The sequence below is a fragment of the Lynx canadensis genome, chromosome D4 (genome assembly GCF_007474595.2).
Source record: "Lynx canadensis isolate LIC74 chromosome D4, mLynCan4.pri.v2, whole genome shotgun sequence".
Lineage (NCBI taxonomy): Eukaryota > Metazoa > Chordata > Mammalia > Carnivora > Felidae > Lynx > Lynx canadensis.
The window spans coordinates 57612843-57633098 of NC_044315.2; the positions used below are offsets into that span (position 1 = coordinate 57612843).

Consider the following 20256-nt stretch of genomic DNA (forward strand, 5'->3'; position numbering starts at 1 on the left):
ATTATTTTGAGTTATGTTCCCTCTAAACCTACCTTCTTAAGGGTTTTTATCATGAATGAATGTTGTACATTGTCAAATTTTTTTTTCTGCATCTGTTGGAATGATCACATGGTTCTTACCCTTTCTCTTACTGATGTGATATGTCACATTGATTGATTTGCAAGTATTGCAGCCCAAGAATAAATCCCACTTAATCATGGTATATGATTGTTTTTTTAAATGTATTATTGGATTCAATTTGCTAGCATTTTATTGAGGATTTTTGCATCTGTGTTGATCACACATATTGGCCTGCAGTTCTCTTTTTGTGGTGGCTTTATCTGGTTTTGATATCAGGGTAATGCTGGCCTCAAAGAATGAATTTAGTTTTCCTTCCTTTTCAACTTTTTTGAATAGTTTGAGAAGAAGAGATATTAACTCCTTTTTAAATGTTTAGTAGAATTCACCTGGTCCTGAACTTTTGTTTGTTGGAAGTTTTTTGATTATTGATTCAGTTTCTTTGCTGATGATCAGTCTGTTCAAGTTTTCTGTTTCTTCCTATTTTAGTTTTGGTAGGTATGTCTTTCTAGGTTGTCTAATTTGTTGGCATATAGTTTTCTAAAATTCTCTTATAATTGTATTTCTGTGGTGTTTGTTGTTATTTCTCCTCTTTCATTTGTGATTTTATTTATTTGGATCCTTTCCCTTTTTTTTCTTGATAAGTCTGGCTGGAGTTTTATCAATTTTATTGATTTTTTTCAAAGAACCAGCTCCTAGTGTCATTAATATGCTTTATTGTTTTTGTTTTGTTTTGTTTACATATCATTTATTTGTGTTCTAATTCTTATTATTTCCTGCCTTCTGCTGGTTTTAGATTTTGTATGTTCTTTTTCTAGCTCTTTTAGGTATAAGGTTAGGTTGTTTATTTGAGATTTTTGTTGCTTCTTGAGATAGGCCTGTATTGCTATAAACTTTCCTCCTAGAACCACTTCTGCTGTATCCCAAAGGTTGTGAACTGTTGTGTTTTCGTTTTCATTTGTTTCCATGTACTTTATTTCTTTTATTTCCTGGTTGACCCATTTACTTTTAGTAGTATGTTATTTAACCTCCATGTATTTGTGGTCTTTCCAGATTTTTTCTTATGGTTGACATCTAGTTTCATAGTGTTGGGCTCAGAAAAGATGCATGGTATGACTTTGATCTTTTTAAATTTTTTGAGGCTTCTTTTGTGCCTTAATATGTGATCTATTCTGGAGAATGTTCCATCTGCACTTGAAAAGATTGTATATTCTGCTGTTTTATTTAGGACGGAATGTTCTCAATATATCTGTTAAATTCATCTGCTCCAGTGTGTCATTCAGAGCCGTTGTTTCCTTGTTGATTTTCTGTTTAGATGATCTGTCCATTAATGTAAGTGGGGTGTTAAAGTCCCCTACTATTATTGTATCATTATCCATTATTACTTGTACATTTATATTAACCATTTTATGTATCTGGGTGCTTATATCTGGGTGCTTCCAAGTCGGGTGCATAAATATTTACAGTTGTTATAACTTCTTGTTGGATTGTCCCCTTTGTTATTATATAGTGTTCTTCTTTGTCTCTTGTTACAGTCTTTGTTTTAAAGTCTATTTTGCTGATACAAGTATTGCTACTCTAGCTTTCTTTTGACATGCATTTGGATGATAAATGTTTCTCCATCTCCCCACTTTCAATCTGCAGGTGTCGTTAGGTCTAAAATGAGTCTCTTGTAGGCAGCATATAGATAGGTCTTGTTTTCTTATCCATTCTGTCACCCTGTGTCTTTTGATTGGGCCATTTAGTCCATTTACAGTCAAAGTAATTATTGATAGATACGTATTTATTGCCATTTTATTGCCTGTGTAGTGGTGCTTTCTGGAAATTTTCTCTGATCCTTTCTTGTTTTTCTCTCTTTCATGGTTTGCTGATTTTCTTTAGTGATGTATTTTAATTTTTTTCTTTTTATTCTTTGCATATTTATTAGTGGTTTTGATTTGTGGTTACCATTAGGTTTGTATATAACCCCTTCTGCATATAGCAGTCTATATTAAGTTGATGTTTGTTTAAATTTGAACAAATTCTTTATTCCTCTCCTCCCCACATTTTAGGTATATGGTATCATATTTTACATCATTTTATTTTATGAGTTCCTTGACTGAGTTTTTACAGAAATACTCATTTTTATTGCTCTTGTGTTTCCTATCTTTATAAGCCATTTTGGTCTTTCCTTTTCTCTCAAACACTACCCTTAAGTAATTATTTCAGGGCTGGTTTAGTTGTCATGAATTTCTTTAGTTTTGTTTGTCTGGGAAGCTCTTTATCTCTCCTTCTATTCTGAATGATAACCTTGCTGGGTAGAGTATTCTAGGCTGCAGGTCTTTCCCATTCAGCATTTTGAATATATCCTTTCTGGCTGGGAAAATTTCTGCTGAAAAATCATCTGATAGCCTTATGGAGTTTCCTTTGTATGTAACTGTCTTCTTTTGTTTTGGCTTTTTTAAAACTTAATTTATTTATTTTGAGAGAGAGAGAGAGAAGCAGAGAGAGAGGGAGAAAGAGAATCCCAAGCAGGCTCTGCACTGTCAGCACAGAACCCGACATAGGGCTCAATCCCACAACCTTGGGATCATGACCTGAGGCAACCAAGAGTCGTATGCTCAACCAGCTGAGCCACCCAGGTGCTCCAATATTTTTTTCTTTATCACCATATCTTGCCATTTTAATTACAATATATCTTGATGTGGATCTTTCTGTTGATTTTGTTGGGGGTTCTCTGTGCCTCCTGGATCTGGATATCTGTTTCCTTCCCCAGATTAGAGAAATTTTCAGCTATTGTTTCTTCAAATAAATTCTCTGCCCACTTTTTCTCTCTTCTTCTTTGGGATTCCTATAATACAAATACTATTACATTTGATGGAATCACTGAATTCCCTAGGTCTATTTTCATTTTGCATAATTCTTTTTTCTCTCTTTTGTTTAGCTTGATTACTTTCCATTACTCTGTCTTCTAGATCATTAATTCATTCCTCTGCTTCTTCCAACCTGCTGTTCATTCCACCAGGCATGTTTTTTGTTTCATTTATTGAGCCTTTATCTCTACTATGTTATTCCTTATCTCTGTGTTAAGGGTCTCACTGATGTCTTCCACTCTTTTCTCAATTCTAATGAGTATCCACATGATCATTGCTTTAAATTCTCCATCAGCATGTTACTTCTATCTGTTGTACTTCAATCTCTGGCCATGCCCGTGTCCTGTTCTTTCATTTGGGATAAATTCATCTGTCTTCTAATGTTGTCTAAGTCTCTATGCCTGTTTCTGGGTGTTAGGAAAGTCAGCTATGTCTCCTGTTCTTAAGGATGGTGGCTTTATGAAGAGGTTCTGTAGTGCCCTGCAGTATAATGTCCCCTATTCTCCAGGACCTGCTTCTGGGAGTGTCTCCAATGTGTGCTGCATGTGCTCTGCTGTTTTATCCTGGCTACTTTATCCTTCAGGCCAGTTGTATGCAGAGGCTCTTTGCCTGTTGTGGGCACTGTTTGGTCCTGGTCTGAAAGTGGGGCATTTTAACTAGCTGTGCTCTGGTCTGTTTGTGAAATGAGACATGTTGCCACTGCTACTGGAACCAAGTCTCTGCAAAATTCCCACATGGGAAGATGCATCGTGAGCAGGGGTTTGGGCCAGTCTTCTGCAGGAGGGGGCCCACCACACTGGGACTCAGGCAAGTGTGACTGGGAAGGATGATTCCACCAGAGCATGATGGGGCAGGGCTTGGTGTAAGCAAGTTAAGTTGCAGGTGTTGGTGCTGCATTGGTTCCCAAAGGTGGTCCTGTGCTTATGTTGAGGGGTGGGGGAGGAAAATGGCACCTGTGAATTCCTTTTTTCATAGAGATTCCTCCCTGAAATGCTGTCTCTCTGGGACATACTCTGAGATGAATGAATAACCTCCCTACTGTGTGTTCCAGGTGCTCTTCGGTTTGCTGTTTCCATGCTGTCTGTCCATAGGCTTTTTGCCCTCCTTTTCTTCCAGAACAGCCCCAATGTCCTCTGAACTCTCCCAGAACCAACCACACTAATCTTTAAAACTCCAGGCTTTAAGCCCCACTGGTTGCAAGAACTCATGAAATTTGAACCCTCTCATTTTCCAAGCCAATTGCTGCAGGGATTTGTCTTCCCCAAGCACTCCCCTGTGTGTTAGTTTGTTTCTCGCCTTTCTCTGTGACCATGGCTGCCACAGGTCCACAATCTATTTCTCTCTCAAGCTGTGTCTGAGTGGTAGGATATATTCAACATGCTGAACTGGAAAAAATATGCAGCCAAAAAGTCTTTATTCAGGAAGGCTGTCATTCAAAATAGAAGTGGAGATAAAGAGTTTCCCAGACAAACAAAAATTAAAGGGGTTCATGACCACTAAACCAGCCTTGCAAGAAATTTGAAGGGGGGACTCTCTGAGAGGAGAAAAGATGGAACAAAACAAAAAAAGACGAAAAGCAGCAAAGACTAGAAAGGACCAGAGAACACCACCAGAAATTCCAACTCTACAGGCAGCACAATGGCAATAAATTCCTATCTTTCAGTACTCACTCTAAATGTCAATGGACTAAATGCCCCAATTAAAAGATATAAAGGGGCGCCTGGGTGGCTCAGTCGGTTGAGCGTCCGACTTCAGCTCAGGTCACGATCTCGCAGTCTGTGAGTTCGAGACCCGCGTCGGGCTCTGGGCTGATGGCTCAGAGCCTGGAGCCTACTTCCGATTCTGTGTCTCCCTTTCTCTCTGCCCCTCCCCCGTTCATGCTGTCTCTCTCTGTCTCAAAAATAAATAAATGTTAAAAAAAAAATTAAAAAAGATATAGGGTAACAGAATGGATAAGAAAACAAGATCCATCTATTTGCTGTTTACAAGAGACCTATTTTAGACCTAAAGATACCTTCAGATTGAAAGTAAGGGGATGGAGAACCATATACCATGTTAATGGATACCAAAAGAAAGCCGGAGTATCCATACTTATATCAGACAATCTAGATTTTAAAATAGACTGTAGCAAGAGATGAAAAAGGGCATTATATCATAATTAAGGGGTCTATCCACCAAGAAGATCTAACAATTATAAACATTTGTGTTCCAAATGTAGAGGCACCCAAATATATAAATCAATTAATCACAAACATAAAGAAACTCATTGATACTAATGCCGTAATAGTAGGGGAGTTCAACACCCCACTTATAGCAATGGACAGATCATCTAAACAGAAAGTCAACAAGGAAACAATGGCTTTGAATGACACACTGGACCAGATGGACTTAACAGATATATTCAGAACATTTCATCCTAGAGCAGCAGAATACATATTCTTCTAGAGTGAACATAGAACATTCTCCCGAGTAGATCACATACTAGGATGCAAATCAGCCCTCAACAAGTATAAAAAGATCGAGATCATACTGTGCATATTTTCAGACCACAACGCTATGAAACTCTAAATCAACCCCAAGAAAAAATTTGGAAAGACAATGAACACTTGGAAATTAAAGAACATCCTACTAAAGAATGAATGGGTTAACCAAGAAGTTGAAGAGGAAGTTAAGAAGTACATGGAAGCCAGTGAAAATGGTAACACCACAGCCCAAAACCTCTGGGATGCAAAAAAGATGGTCATAAGAGGGAAGTATATAGCAACCCAGGCCTTCCTAAAGAAGGAGGAAATGTCTCAGATACACAACCTAACCTTACACCTTAAAGAGCTGGGAAAAGAACAGCAAATAAATCCCAAAACCAGCAGAAGCATAAAGATTAGAGGAGAAATCAATGCTGTCAAAATAAAAAAACAGTAGAACAGATCAATGAAACCGGGAGTTGTTTCTTTAAAAAAATTAACAAATTGATAAACCCCTAGCTAGTTTGATCAAAAAGAAAAAGGAAAGGACCCAAATAAATAAAATCAAGAATGAAAGAGGAGAGATCACAACCAACACTGCAGAAATACAAACAATAATGAGAGAATATTATGAGCAATTATATGCCAATAAATTGGGCAATCTGGAAGAAACGGACAAATTTCTAGAAACATATAAACTACGAAAACTTAAACAGGAAGGAATAGAAAATTTGAACAGACCCATAACCAGTAAAGAAATTGAATTAATAATTGAAAAAACCTCCCCAAAAACAAGAGTCCAGGGCCGAAAGTCTTTCCAGGGGAATTCTACCAAACATTTAAAGAAGAGTTAACACCTATTCTTTTTAAGCTGTTCCAAAAAAAAAAAAAAAAAAGGAAGGAAAACTTCCAAACTCATTCTATGAGGCCAGCATTACCTTGATTCCAAAACCAGACAAATATCCCACTAAAAAGGATAACTATAGACCAATTTCCATGATGAACATGGATGCAGAAATTCTCAAGATACTAGCCAACTGGATCCAACAATACATTAAAGAAATTATTCACCATGACCGAGTGGGATTTATACCTGGGATGCAGGGCAGTCAGTGCAAAAACAATCAATGTGATACATCACATCAATAAAAGGAAAGACAAGAACCACATGATCCTCTCAATAGGTGCAGAGAAAGCATTTGACAAAATACAGCATCTTTTCTTAATAAAAGCCCTCAAGAAAGTAGGGATAGAAGGATCATACCTCAAGATCATAAAAACCATCTATAAAAGACCCACAACTAATATCATCCTCAATGGGGAAAAACTGAGACCTTTTCCCCTAAGGTCAGAAACATGACAGGGATGTCCACTCTACCACTGTTATTCAATATAGTATTGGAAGTCTTAGCCTCAGCAATCAGACAACACAAAGAAATAAAACACATCCAAATCGGCACAGATGACATGATACTCTATATGGAAAACCCAAATGATTCCACCAAAAAACTGCGAGAACTGATCCATGAATTCAGCAAAGTTGCAGGATATAAAATCAATGCACAGAAATCAGTTCCATTTCTATTCACCAATAATAGAGAGAGAGAATAATAGCAATAACACCAATAATAGCACCAATAATAGCAGAGAGAAATCAAAGAATTGATCCCATTTACAATTGCACCAAAAACCAAAAAAAGCCTAGGAATAAAACTAACCAAAGGGGTGAAAAATCTAAACACTGAAAACTATAGAAAGCTTATGAAAGAAATTAAAGAAGACACACAAAAAAAATGGAAAAATATTCCATGCTCATGGATTAGAACAAATATTGTTAAAATGTCAATACTACACAAAGCAATCTACATATTCAATGCAATCCCTATCAAAATAACACCAGCAATCTTCACAGAGCTAGAACAAACAATCCTAAAATTTGTATGGAACCAGAAAATACCCCGAATAGCCTAAGCAATCCTGAAAAAGAAAACCAAAGCTGGAGACATCACAATTCCAGACTTCAATATGTATTACAAAGCTGTAATCATCAAAACGGTATGATACTGGCACAAAAACAGACACTCAGATCAATGAAACAGAGAACTGAGAAATGGACCCACAAACATATGGCCATCTAATCTTTGACAAAGCAGGAAAGAATATCCAATGGAATAAAGACGGTCTCTTCAGCAAATGGTGTTGGGAAAACTGGACAGCGACATGCAGAAGAATGAACCTGGACCACTTTCTTACACCATACACAAAAATAAACTCAAAATGGATGAAAGACCTACATGTAAGACACGAATCCATCAAAATCCTCAAGGAGAAGGCAGGCAAAAACCTCTTTGACCTCAGCTGCAGCAACTTCTTACTCAACATGTCTCCAGAGGCAAGGGAAACAAAAGCAAAAATGAGTTATTGGAGCCTCATCAAGATAAAAAGCTTCTGCAAGGCAAAGGAAACAATCAGCAAAACTAAGAGGCAACTGATGGAATGGGAGAAGATATTTGCAAATGACATATCAGATAAAGGGGTAAATATCCAAAATCTATAAAGAACTTACCAAACTCAACAGCCAAAACACAAATAATCCAGTGACAAAACGGGCAAAAGACATGAATAGACACTTTTCCAAAGAAGACATCCAGATGACTAACAGACACATGAAAAAATGCTCAACATCACTCATTATCAGGGAGATACAAATCAAAACCACAATGAGATACCACCTCACACCAGTCAGAATGGCTAAAATTAACAACTCAGGCAACAGATGTTGGTGAGGATGCAGAGAAAGAGGAACCCTTTTGTACTGTGGGTGGGAATGCAAACTGGTGCAGCCACTCTGGAAAACAGTATGGAGGTTCCTCAAGAAGTTACAAATAGAACGACCCTACGATCCAGCAATTGCACTACTAGGTATTTATCCAAAGGATACAGGTATGCTGTTTTAAAGGGGCATGTGTACCCCAGTGTTTATAGCAGCTCTATCAACAATAGCCAAAGTATGGAAAGAGCCCAAACATTCCTCGACAGATGAATGGATAAAAAATATGTGGTATGTGGGGCACCTGGGTGACTCGGTTGAGCGTCCGACTTCAGCTCAGGTAATGATTTCATGGTTTGCGAGTTCGAGCCCCACGTCAGGCTCTGTGCTAACTGCTCGGAGCCTGAAGCCTGCCTCAGATTCTGTGTCTCCCTCGCTCTCTGCCCCTCCCCGACTTGTACTCTGTCTCTGTCTCTCTCTCTCTCTCTCAAAAATAAATTAAAAAAACATTAAAAAAAAAGATGTGGTATGTACATACAACGGAGTATTACTCAGCCATCAAAAAGAATGAAATCTTGCCATTTGCAACAATGGATGAAACTGGAGGGTATTATGCTAAGCAAAATTAGTCAATCAGAAAAAGACAAATATCATATGATTTCATTCATATGTGGAATTTAAGATACAAAACAGATGAATCTAAGGGAAGAGAATCAAAAATAGTATGAAAACAGGGAGGGGACAAAACCTAAGAGACTCTTAAATATGGAGAACAAACTGAGGGTTGCTGAAGGGGTTATGGCTGGGGAGATGTGCTAAATGGGCAAGGGGTATTAAGAAAGACACTTGGGATGAGCACTGGATGTTATATGTAGGGGATGAATCACTGGATTCTACTCCTGAAATCATTATTGCACTCTATGCTAACTAACTTGAATGTAAATTTAAAAATACATACATATATACATACATATGTACATACATAAGATGGGGAGATTGCCAGCAGGGTTGACAGTGGAAGAAAGGTGGTGTTGGTGAAGGCAGAGAGAACAACAGGAGCAAAGATCTTGACTGCTAGAAATGAGGAAATAGCATGGTATCTCCTGGGAGCTATAGCAGTTCTGTAAGACTAAAATGGAAAGTGCGAGACACGGAATGGTAGCAGACAAGACGAGAGAAATGAATGTATTTTTATTATTAGCTGTTTGTGCCTGATAGTAATGGAAATTTCCTCCCACTTATCTACCTCCATTTTAGGGATTGGACATGAGAAATCTCTGGAAATGCAACTTCAGTATTGTGTGAAGTTATTTTTGTAGGGGCTCCTTTCTCTGCAGGTTCCTCATGAGCTCAGAGTATAGTTGACCTAGCCTTAATGATGGATTTCTGTATGTGGTGGCCATAGGGCAAGGGTCCTGCTGACAGTCTTAGGTTTAAGGCTCTAGAAAAGGAGTTTTCACTGGCTGCCTTGGAGGCCGGAACAGAACACACATTTTCCTTGTGAAGGATTTTATGGAGAATAAGCAATTTCTTCTCCATCCTAAAAACCGTGATGCAGTATAGAGGGAGGGGAAAATTCTCACATATGTTAAAAGAAATGGCAAAGAGAATTGGTCACCCATCTGGCAAAGTTTATACCATGAAAACTAAGCCCAAGAAGTTCCTATGGAAAGAAGACAGGGTACTGGGCGTAAGGAATAAGAAATAAGCTGATAGGATAAGATAGTTGTATTGGGAGGTGACTTGAGGGTTGTTTTGGTGTTTGTTCATTTTCCTCTATTTGTTAACCCCTTTGAATAGGGCTGTTTTGCTTTTATAATGAAACAAAATCTCAAAATGGAAAGGTCTTGCTGGGTATAATACAAAACCAATGTAAAAAGAATAGATTGAAAAATGCAGCTACATGAAAAGGAAAATTTTCTGCATAGTAACAAATTACAAATTGGAAGGAATATTGTGGGAAATCAAATAGCTCTGTCCTGGTTAAGGAGATTATAGGGAACACATTACATGCTTTCTGGCCCTGCTGAAAACAGTGGACCAGTATCCAGTTAATGTGTATATAGGGATTGGGCTCTGCCTATTCTCATGAATTCCTTAGACCATGTTATCTATTGAATATCTTATCTTGTTTTCCACTCTGCTTTTTTTTCCCATCTGCTCTTTTGTAGTCTTGGGAATGCCTTGTTTTGCTTTTTTGCATGTTTTCTATACTTTCTTACTGGCACGTAGCCACTGACACATTGTGCAATGTTTTCCCTATAACGTATGCCTAATAAATACAGGAACTTGAGAGCAGCTGGGGAGACTTCTCTTAGCCTCCCTCTCACCTCTCTTGACTGGTGGAGTCTTGAATAATTGTTTCTGCCATCCTCAGCTTTGCTGGACAAAGCCAAAAGCCAAACCCACAATTGGTGACCCCAATGTGATAAGCAGAACCCACAGAATATCACAGAGAAAGGGCTGATTTCCTTATAATATAAAGAGTTCCGAGATTACTGGGAAGATGGCGGCATAGGAGGACGCTGGGCTCACCGCGTGTCCTGCTGATCACTTAGATTCCACCTACACCAGCCTAAACCCAGAAAACCGCCAGAGGATTAGCAGAATGGAGTCCCCAGACCCAAGCGCAGACGAGAGGCCCACGGAAGAGGGTAGGAAGGGCGGCGAGGCGGTGCACGCTGCACGGACTGGCGGGAGGGAGCCGGGGCGGAGGGGCGGCCCGCCGGCCAAGCAGAGCCCCCGAGTCTGGCTGGCAAAAGCGGAGGGGCCTGACGGACTGTGTTCCGACAGCAAGCGCGACTTAGCGTCTGGGAGGTCATAAGTTAACAGCTCTGCTCGGAAAGGGGGAAGGCTGGAGGACAAAGGGAGGGAGAGCTGCTGAGCCCCCGGACGACAGAGCTCAGTTTGGTGGGGAACAAAGGTGCTCGCCAGCGCCATCTCCCTTGCCCATCCCCCAGCCAAAATCCCAAAGGGAACCAGTTCCTGCCAGGGAACTTGCTCGCTCCGCGCAAACACCCAACTCTGTGCTTCTGCGGAGCCAAACTTCCGGCAGCAGATCTGACTCCCTCCCGCTGCCACAGGGCCCCTCCTGAAATGGATCACCTAAGGAGAAGGGAGCTAAGCCTGCCCCTCCAGCCCCCGTGCACCTTGCCTACCCACCCCAGCTAATACGCCAGATCCCCAGCACCACAAGCCTGGCAGTGTGCAAGTAGCCCAGTCAGGCCACACCACCCCACAGTGAATCCCGCCCCTAGGAGAGGGGAAAAGAAGGCACACATGAGTCTGACTGTGGCCCCAGTGGTGGGCTGGGGGCAGACATCAGGTCTGACTGTGGTCCCGCCCACCAACTCCAGTTATACACCACAGCACAGGGGAAGTGCCCTGCAGGTCTTCACCACTCCAGGGACTATCCAAAATGACCAAGTGGAAGAATTCCCCTCAGAAGAATCTCCAGGAAATAACAACAGCTAATGAACTGATCAAAAAGGATTTAAATAATATAACAGAAAGTGAATTTAGAATAATAGTCATAAAATTAATCACAGGGCTTTAAAACAGTATAGAGGACAGCAGAGAATCTCTTGCTACAGAGATCAAGGGACTAAGGAACAGTCACGAGGAGCTGAAAAACGCTTTAAACGAAAGGCAAAACAAAATGGAAACCACGACGGCTCGGATTGAAGAGGCAGAGGAGAGACTAGGTGAACTAGAAGATAAAGTTATGGAAAAAGAGGAAGCTGAGAAAAAGAGAGATAAAAAAATCCAGGAGTATGAGGGGAAAATTAGAGAACTAAGTGATACACTAAAAAGAAATAATATACGCATAATTGGTATCCCAGAGGAGGAAGAGAGAGGGAAAGGTGCTGAAGGTGTACTTGAAGAAATAATAGCTGAGAACTTCCCTGAACTGGGGAAGGAAAAAGGCATTGAAATCCAAGAGGCACAGAGAACTCCCTTCAGATGTAACTTGAATCGATCTTCTGCACGACATATCATAGTGAAACTGGCAAAATACAAGGATAAGGAGAAAATTCTGAAAGCAGCAAGGGATAAATGTGCCGTCACATGTAAAGGGAGACCTATAAGACTCGTGACTGATCTCTCTTTTGAAACTTGGCAGGCCAGAAAGGATTGGCATGAGATCTTCAGTGTGCTAAACAGAAAAAATATGCAGCCGAGAATCCTTTATCCAGCAAGTCTGTCATTTAGAATAGAAGGAGAGATAAAGGTCTTCCCAAACAAACAAAAACTGAAGGAATTTGTCACCACTAAACCAGCCCTACAAGAGATCCTAAGGGGGATCCTGTGAGACAAAGTACCAGAGACATCACTATAAGCATAAAACATACAGACATCACAATGACTCTAAACCTGTATCTTTCTATAATAACACTGAATGTAAATGGATTAAATGTGCCAACCAAAAGACATAGGGTATCAGAATGGATAAAAAAACAAGACCCATCTATTTGCTGTCTACAAGAGATTCATTTTAGATCTGAGGACACCTTTAGATTGAGAGTGAGGGGATGGAGAACTATCATGCTACTGGAAGCCAAAAGAAAGCTGGAGTAGCCATACTTATATCAGACAAACTAGACTTTAAATTAAAGGCTGTAACAAGAGATGAAGAAGGGCATTATATAATAATTACAGGCTCTATCCATCAGAAAGAGCTAACTATTATAAATGTCTATGCACCGAATACTGGAGCCCCCAAATATATAAAACAATTACTCATAAACATAAGCAACCTTATTGATAAGAATGTGGTAATTGCAGGGGACTTTAACACTCCACTTACAGAAATGGATAGATCATCTAGACACACGGTCAATAAAGAAACAAGGGCCCTGAATGAGACATTGGATCAGATGGACTTGACAGATATATTTAGAACTCTGCATCCCAAAGCAACAGAATATACTTTCTTCTTGAGTGCACATGGAACATTCTCCAAGATAGATCATATACTGGGTCACAAAACAGCCCTTCATAAGTTTACAAGAATTGAAATTATACCATGCATACTTTCAGACCACAATGCTATGAAGCTTGAAATCAACCACAGGAAAAAGTCTGGAAAACCTCCAAAAGCATGGACGTTAAAGAACACCCTACTAAAGAATGAGTGGGTCAACCATGCAATTAGAGAAGAAATTAAAAAATATATGGAAACAAACGAAAATGAAAATACAACAATCCAGACGCTTTGGGATACAGCGAAGGCAGTCCTGAGAGGAAAATACATCGCAATCCAGGCCTATCTCAAGAAACAAGAAAAATCCCAAATACAAAATCTAACAGCACACCTAAAGGAACTAGAAGCAGAACAGCAAAGGCAGCCTAAACCCAGCAGAAGAAGAGAAATAATAAAGATCAGAGCAGAAATAAACAATATAGAATCTAAAAAAACTGTAGAGCAGATCAACGAAACCAAGAGTTGGTTTTTTGAAAAAATAAACAAAATTGACAAACCTCTAGCCAGGCTTCTCAAAAAGAAAAGGGAGATGACCCAACTAGATAAAATCATGAATGAAAATGGAATTATTACAACCAATCCCTCAGAGATACAAACAATTATCAGGGAATACTATGAAAAATTATATGCCAACAAATTGGACAACCTGGAAGAAATGGACAAATTCCTAAACACCCACACTCTTCCAAAACTCAATCAGGAGGAAAGAGAAAGCTTGAACAGACCCATAACCAGCGAAGAAATTGAATCGGTTATCAAAAATCTCCCAACAAATAAGAGTCCAGGACCAGATGGCTTCCCAGGGGAGTTCTACCAGACGTTTAAAGCAGAGATAATACCTATCCTTCTCAAGCTATTCCAAGAAATAGAAAGGGAAGGAAAACTTCCAGACTCATTCTATGAAGCCAGTATTACTTTGATTCCTAAACCAGACAGAGACCCAGTAAAAAAAGAGAACTACAGGCCAATATCCCTGATGAATATGGATGCAAAAATTCTCAATAAGATACTAGCAAATCGAATTCAACAGCATATAAAAAGAATTATTCACCATGATCAAGTGGGATTCATTCCTGGGATGCAGGGCTGGTTCAACATTCACAAATCAATCAATGTTATACATCACATTAATAAAAAAAAAGAGAAGAACCATATGATCCTGTCAATCGATGCAGAAAAGGCCTTTGACAAAATCCAGCACCCTTTCTTAATAAAAACCCTTGAGAAAGTCGGGATAGAAGGAACATACTTACACATCATAAAAGCCATTTATGAAAAACCCACAGCTAACATCATCCTCAGTGGGGAAAAACTGAGAGCTTTTTCCCTGAGATCAGGAACACGACAGGGATGCCCACTCTCACCGCTGTTGTTTAACATAGCGTTGGAAGTTCTAGCATCAGCAATCAGACAACAAAAGGAAATCAAAGGCATCCAAATTGGCAAAGATGAAGTCAAGCTTTCGCTTTTTGCAGATGACATGATATTATACATGGTAAATCCGATAGACTCCACCAAAAGTCTGCTGGAACTGATACATGAATTCAGCAAAGTTGCAGGATACAAAATCAATGTACAGAAATCAATTGCATTCTTATACACTAACAATGAAGCAACAGAAAGACAAATAAAGAAACTGATCCCATTCACAATTGCACCAAGAAGCATAAAATACCTAGGAATAAATCTAACCAAAGATGTAAAAGATCTCTATGCTGAAAACTATAGAAAGCTTATGAAGGTAGTTGAAGAAGATATAAAGAAATGGAAAGACATTCCCTGCTCATGGATTGGAAGAATAAATATTGTCAAAATGTCAATACTACCCAAAGCTATCTACACATTCAATGCAATCCCAATCAAAATTGCACCAGTATTCTTCTCGAAGCTAGAACAAGCAATCCTAAAATTCATATGGAACCACAAAAGGCCCCGAATAGCCAAAGTAATTTTGAAGAAGAAGACCAAAGCAGGAGGCATCACAATCCCGGACTTTAGCCTCTACTACAAAGCTGTAATCATCAAGACAGCATGGTATTGGCACAAAAAACAGACACAGAGACCAATGGAATAGAATAGAAACCCCAGAACTAGACCCACAAACCTATGGCCAACTCATCTTTGACAAAGCAGGAAAGAACATCCAATGGAAAAAAGACAGTCTCTAACAAATGGTGCTGGGAGAACTGGACAGCAACATGCAGAAGGTTGAAACTAGACCACTTTCTCGCACCATTCACAAAAATAAATTCAAAATGGATAAAGGACCTGAATGTGAGACAGGAAACCATCAAAACCTTAGAGGAGAAAGCAGGAAAAGACCTCTCTGACCTCAGCCGTAGCAATCTCTTACTCAACACATCCCCAAAGGCAAGGGAATTAAAAGCAGAAATGAATTACTGGGACCTTATGAAGATAAAAAGCTTCTGCACAGCAAAGGAAACAACCAACAAAACTAAAAGGCAACCAACGGAATGGGAAAAGATATTTGCAAATGACATATCGGACAAAGGGCTAGTATCCAAAATCTATAAAGAGCTCACCAAACTCCACACCCAAAAAACAAATAACCCAGTGAAGAAATGGGCAGGAAACATGAATAGACACTTCTCTAAAGAAGACATCCTGATGGCCAACAGGCACATGAAAAGATGTTCAACGTCGCTCCTTATCAGGGAAATACAAACCAAAACCACACTCAGGTATCACCTCACGCCAGTCAGAGTGGCCAAAATGAACAAATCAGGAGACTATAGATGCTGGAGAGGATGTGGAGAAACGGGAACCCTCTTGCACTGTTGGTGGGAATGCAAATTGGTGCAGCCGCTCTGGAAAGCAGTGTGGAGGTTCCTCAGAAAATTAAAAATAGACCTACCCTATGACCCAGCAATAGCACTGCTAGGAATTTACCCAAGGGATACAGGAGTACTGATGCATAGGAGCACTTGTACCCCAATGTTTATAGCAGCACTCTCAACAATAGCCAAATTGTGGAAAGAACCTAAATGTCCATCAACTGATGAATGGATCAAGAAATTGTGGTTTATATACACAATGGAGTACTACGTGGCAATGAGAAAGAATGAAATATGGCCTTTTGTAGCAACGTGGATGGAACTGGAGAGTGTGATGCTAAGTGAAATAAGCCATACAGAGAAAGACAGATACCGTACGGTTTCACTCTTACGTGGATCTTGAGAAACTTAACAGAAACCCATGGGGGAGGGGAAGGAAAAAAAAAAAGAGGTTAGAGTGGGAGAGAGCCAAAGCATAAGAGACTCTTAAAAACTGAGAACAAACTGAGGGTTGATGGGGGGTGGGAGGGAGGGGAGGGTGGGTGATGGGTATTGAGGAGGGCACCTTTTGGGATGAGCACTGTGTGTTGTATAGAAACCAATTTGACAATAAATTTCATAAAAAAAAAAAAGAGTTCCTACAAATCATCATGTAAAAGAACAACAACCTAATATAAAAATGGGCAAAAATCAAAAACCTAATAGAAAAATGGACCAAGGATATAAACAGAAAAATACAAATAGTTATTAAACACTTGAAAAGGGGCTTTTATTGGAGTAATTCTAGCTAGTGTATACAAACCCAAAAATATCAGTACTTTAACATAGTAGAAATTCAAATACAATCCATTTGGATGTTCAGCAGGTGGCTTTCCACATAGTGATTCAGAAATTTAAGTTCCTTCCATCTAGTGATGCCCAGCTCCTGCAGACTCATAGTCCTCCTCCATATCTTCTCTATCTGGCCAGCAATTAAGAGAAGGAAGATGGTGAAGGTTGCTCTTGAGAAGCTTTTCTAGACCAGGTTTAGAAGGAACATTCATGTCTACTTCCAGACACGTTCCACTGTCTAGAACTCAATCACTTGGCCACAATTACTGCCAGGGAGACTGGGAAATATAATCTAGATGTGTGCCCAAGAAGAAAATTAAATGAATTTGATGAGCATCCAATCAATCTACCATGATGCTTAACCTTTCTCATATTAAGGGAAATGTAAATTAAAGGTACAGTTATGCACCATTTTCCATCTATCAGATTGGCAAAGATAAAAAGTTTGATAACATAATATAAGGAAACAGGCACTTCCATACAAGAAGGGGGTTGAAGGGAGGGTTGGTACATCTTCTGTGGAGGGCAGTTTGACCAAGCCTATCAAAATTTTAAATGCAGATACTCTTGAATCAGCATATATAAATGCTTCTACTTACCTAAAGGATCTCTGCAATTAATAAACAAGAAATTGATAATATCATTTGTCTCTGGGGAAGGGTTCAGGTGGCTGGGATGTAAGAGTAGGAGGCAGACTAATTTTTTCACTGTGTACAATTTTGTATCTTTTCAGTTTCACCATGGGCTCGAATTATCTATTCAAAAAATAATTGTTAAAGAATACAAAGTTGTATTCATTCATCAAATGTCTACTGATGTACCAGGCATCTTTCTAAACACTAGGGCACAACACTAAGCAAGACAAAGTACCTGCCCTGGTCATGTGTAATTTAGCCCCTGGATTTTCAGCTTTTCCGCTGATCCTATTTTTCAGTACTCAAAATCCTTCCTTCCAAAACTACCAAATGTCTCCTGATAGTCTTGGTTCTCATCCCTTCCATGTTAATAGATAATGAAGTTCTAAATATGCTTTTCCATTATTTCTTTTCAAATGTCTTAAATTTCCAAAGAGCCATATCACGCTGTGCGTTCCAACTTTAAATCCCATCGGAAAAGGTGACCACAGGTGGTAGTAGTGATGATGGTGGTGGTCATTTCAGAGCAGTAGGCTTCTCGTCGAAAAGAGCAGAGGCAATTTACTTGGAAATAAAATGATGCTAGCTGCTATACTCTTCTCCTTTTATTTTGCAGACTAACATTTGTATATCCTGTTATTTCAAATGCCCAGTGAAAGGTGAACATTTTAATAGGCCTTCTTATAGAAAGTTATAAATGACCTGTGTAGAAACGAAATAGCAGAAAAGTCTAAAGAAGAGCCACCATCCCCAACCCCTCTGAAGAAGTTCAGGAATTGAGAATGAAGCAGGGTCCTGATGTTACCAGGAAAACCCAGCTTCGTGGGGTAGCATTCTGTCTGTGATCTGCAACCAGCGAGCGGCAGGTCCTCAGCCTGTAAGCGCAGAAGCCTGACTTTTTCTTTCTTTTTTTTTTTTTTTAATTTTTTTTTTTCAACGTTTATTTATTTTTGGGACAGAGAGAGACAGAGCATGAACGGGCGAGAGGCAGAGAGAGAGGGAGACACAGAATCAGAAACAGGCTCCAGGCTCTGAGCCATCAGCCCAGAGCCTGACGTGGGGCTCGAACTCACGGAACGCGAGATCGTGACTTGGCTGAAGTCGGACGCTTAACCGACTGCGCCACCCAGGCGCCCCAAGCCTGACTTTTTCAATACACACTGTGAAGCCTTCTCTTAAGACAGACTCCTGTGTATTAGCGAGCTGAAGATTAAACCCCAGAAAATGCTTCATTTATTATTGACTAAAAGGCCTCTAGCATTGGATGCCAACCCACCTGATGGCCTCCTATCGTGACACTTCAACCCCTGCGACCTTGACTCTTGCCCTCAGAGTCACCTCCCCTGTCCCCCAGCACTGTAGTCTCTAGCACCACACCTTTGCTTGTATGGCCCCCTTGGCCTGGCACGCCTGTGTGACCCTCCTTATCCTCCACGTGGCGGCCAGGACACCTCCTCCTCCCCGTGCTTTCTCTTGGCTCCTGAATCAGAATGACTCATTCCCACGAGCATTTTGTGTGTCATTTACTAGCTTACTTCATATGCCTGCTTGACCCTCCCGCTCTACATACGCTCTTGAGGGCAGGGGCTGTTTCTGATTCCTCTCTTGCTTTCTCCCCACCCTCTTGTGCCTTGTCAATGCCGTACTGGCCTCACCATCTCCCCTACCAGCCTTGGCCCACGGTGCCACACTTGTGTTTTTCAGATGCATACCCAAACCACAGGTCTGCCTGACAACGTTTGATAAATTTGGATGTAGCCAACACGAGTGTTTGCCGAGACAGCTTACCTGTGACCAGGTTCGCGATCCTGTTTGTGACACACACCACATGGAGCACAGCAGTCTCTGCGCCTTGTACCAGAGGGGGCAAAGCCTCTTATACAAAGGCCCATGCCAGGTACAGTTGTTTGGCTGACAAACCCAAGTACACTGAGCTTAAAACCGGTTTATGATCTTTTACAGATGAAGCAGCAGTAAGATCACTTGGGGGTCTTCTGTGAATCCTGTCAAATCCAGAGAATTAAGATGAACCATCCCAAGTTGGGTTGTTTCTGCTAACTCTGGCGTCTCCCTTGCTAGTGTACCGACCTTTGTGCATCTAGTGCCCAGGCAAGGATAGAGCGGCTTCCTGCCACCGCCATTAGGAAAAGAATGTGACGTTACACACCCCTGGCGAGCGGTAGCACCACTGTCACTTCCCACAGTTCCGCGGGCCCTCATTAGAGGACGGGCGGGAAGTTTGTGAGTTAAGACCTCCAAGAATAGAGTCCTTTCCCACTCTTTCCGCCAGAGTCCCACTCTCACTACTGAAGAGTGAGTGAAAATTTCTTGAAGAACTTAATGTCTTTTTACATCAGTTTATCTTTCAGCCTTGTAGGGTTCATGTAAAAAAAAAACGCCCCCAAGGACAACTCCACTGAAGCTTCCCACACGCACCACATCCCCCACCCACAGCTGGCTAGCACCTGACGACAGCGTTGCTTCTCTTGCTTCTCATTTCCTGGTCTTCGCTGGCAGGAAAATGCCTTTGCCTTGTTCCCCTAGGCCCGTTTTCCCTCAGAGCTTGTGTTCCAAGTGCACTGATGCCTTCTATTCTGAATTCCCAGTCTTTTCCTACTTGTTCCCTCTTCCTGGCTACAGGTTTTGTCTTACTTATTCCTAACCTACCTGATGGATCCTGGGTCTCTGCCCCACTGATCTCTCCGCTCTTCCCTCTACTTATCCCATACCCGGCAGGAAATGATAAGGCTTCTGAATGTGCATGAAGATTGATCTTGTTTTCTTCAAACAGGCACTTCTGGAATCACAGAAGTCTGGAATGGAGGGGGGCGGCATCTTATATCAGGTCACATGGAATGAGCACCCAAGTC

At 40.5% G+C, this 20256-nt stretch overlaps 1 protein-coding gene across 1 annotated transcript in view; it reads left to right on the forward strand.

The window, feature by feature from the left end:
- Nucleotides 1-20256, forward strand: part of RECK (reversion inducing cysteine rich protein with kazal motifs) — an 85660-nt gene that overhangs the window by 59883 nt on the left and 5521 nt on the right. The window contains exon 17 of the mRNA XM_030294138.2: nucleotides 19091-19283. Coding sequence (XP_030149998.1) covers nucleotides 19091-19283 — 193 coding nt within the window. The remainder of the gene's footprint in view (nucleotides 1-19090; nucleotides 19284-20256) is intronic.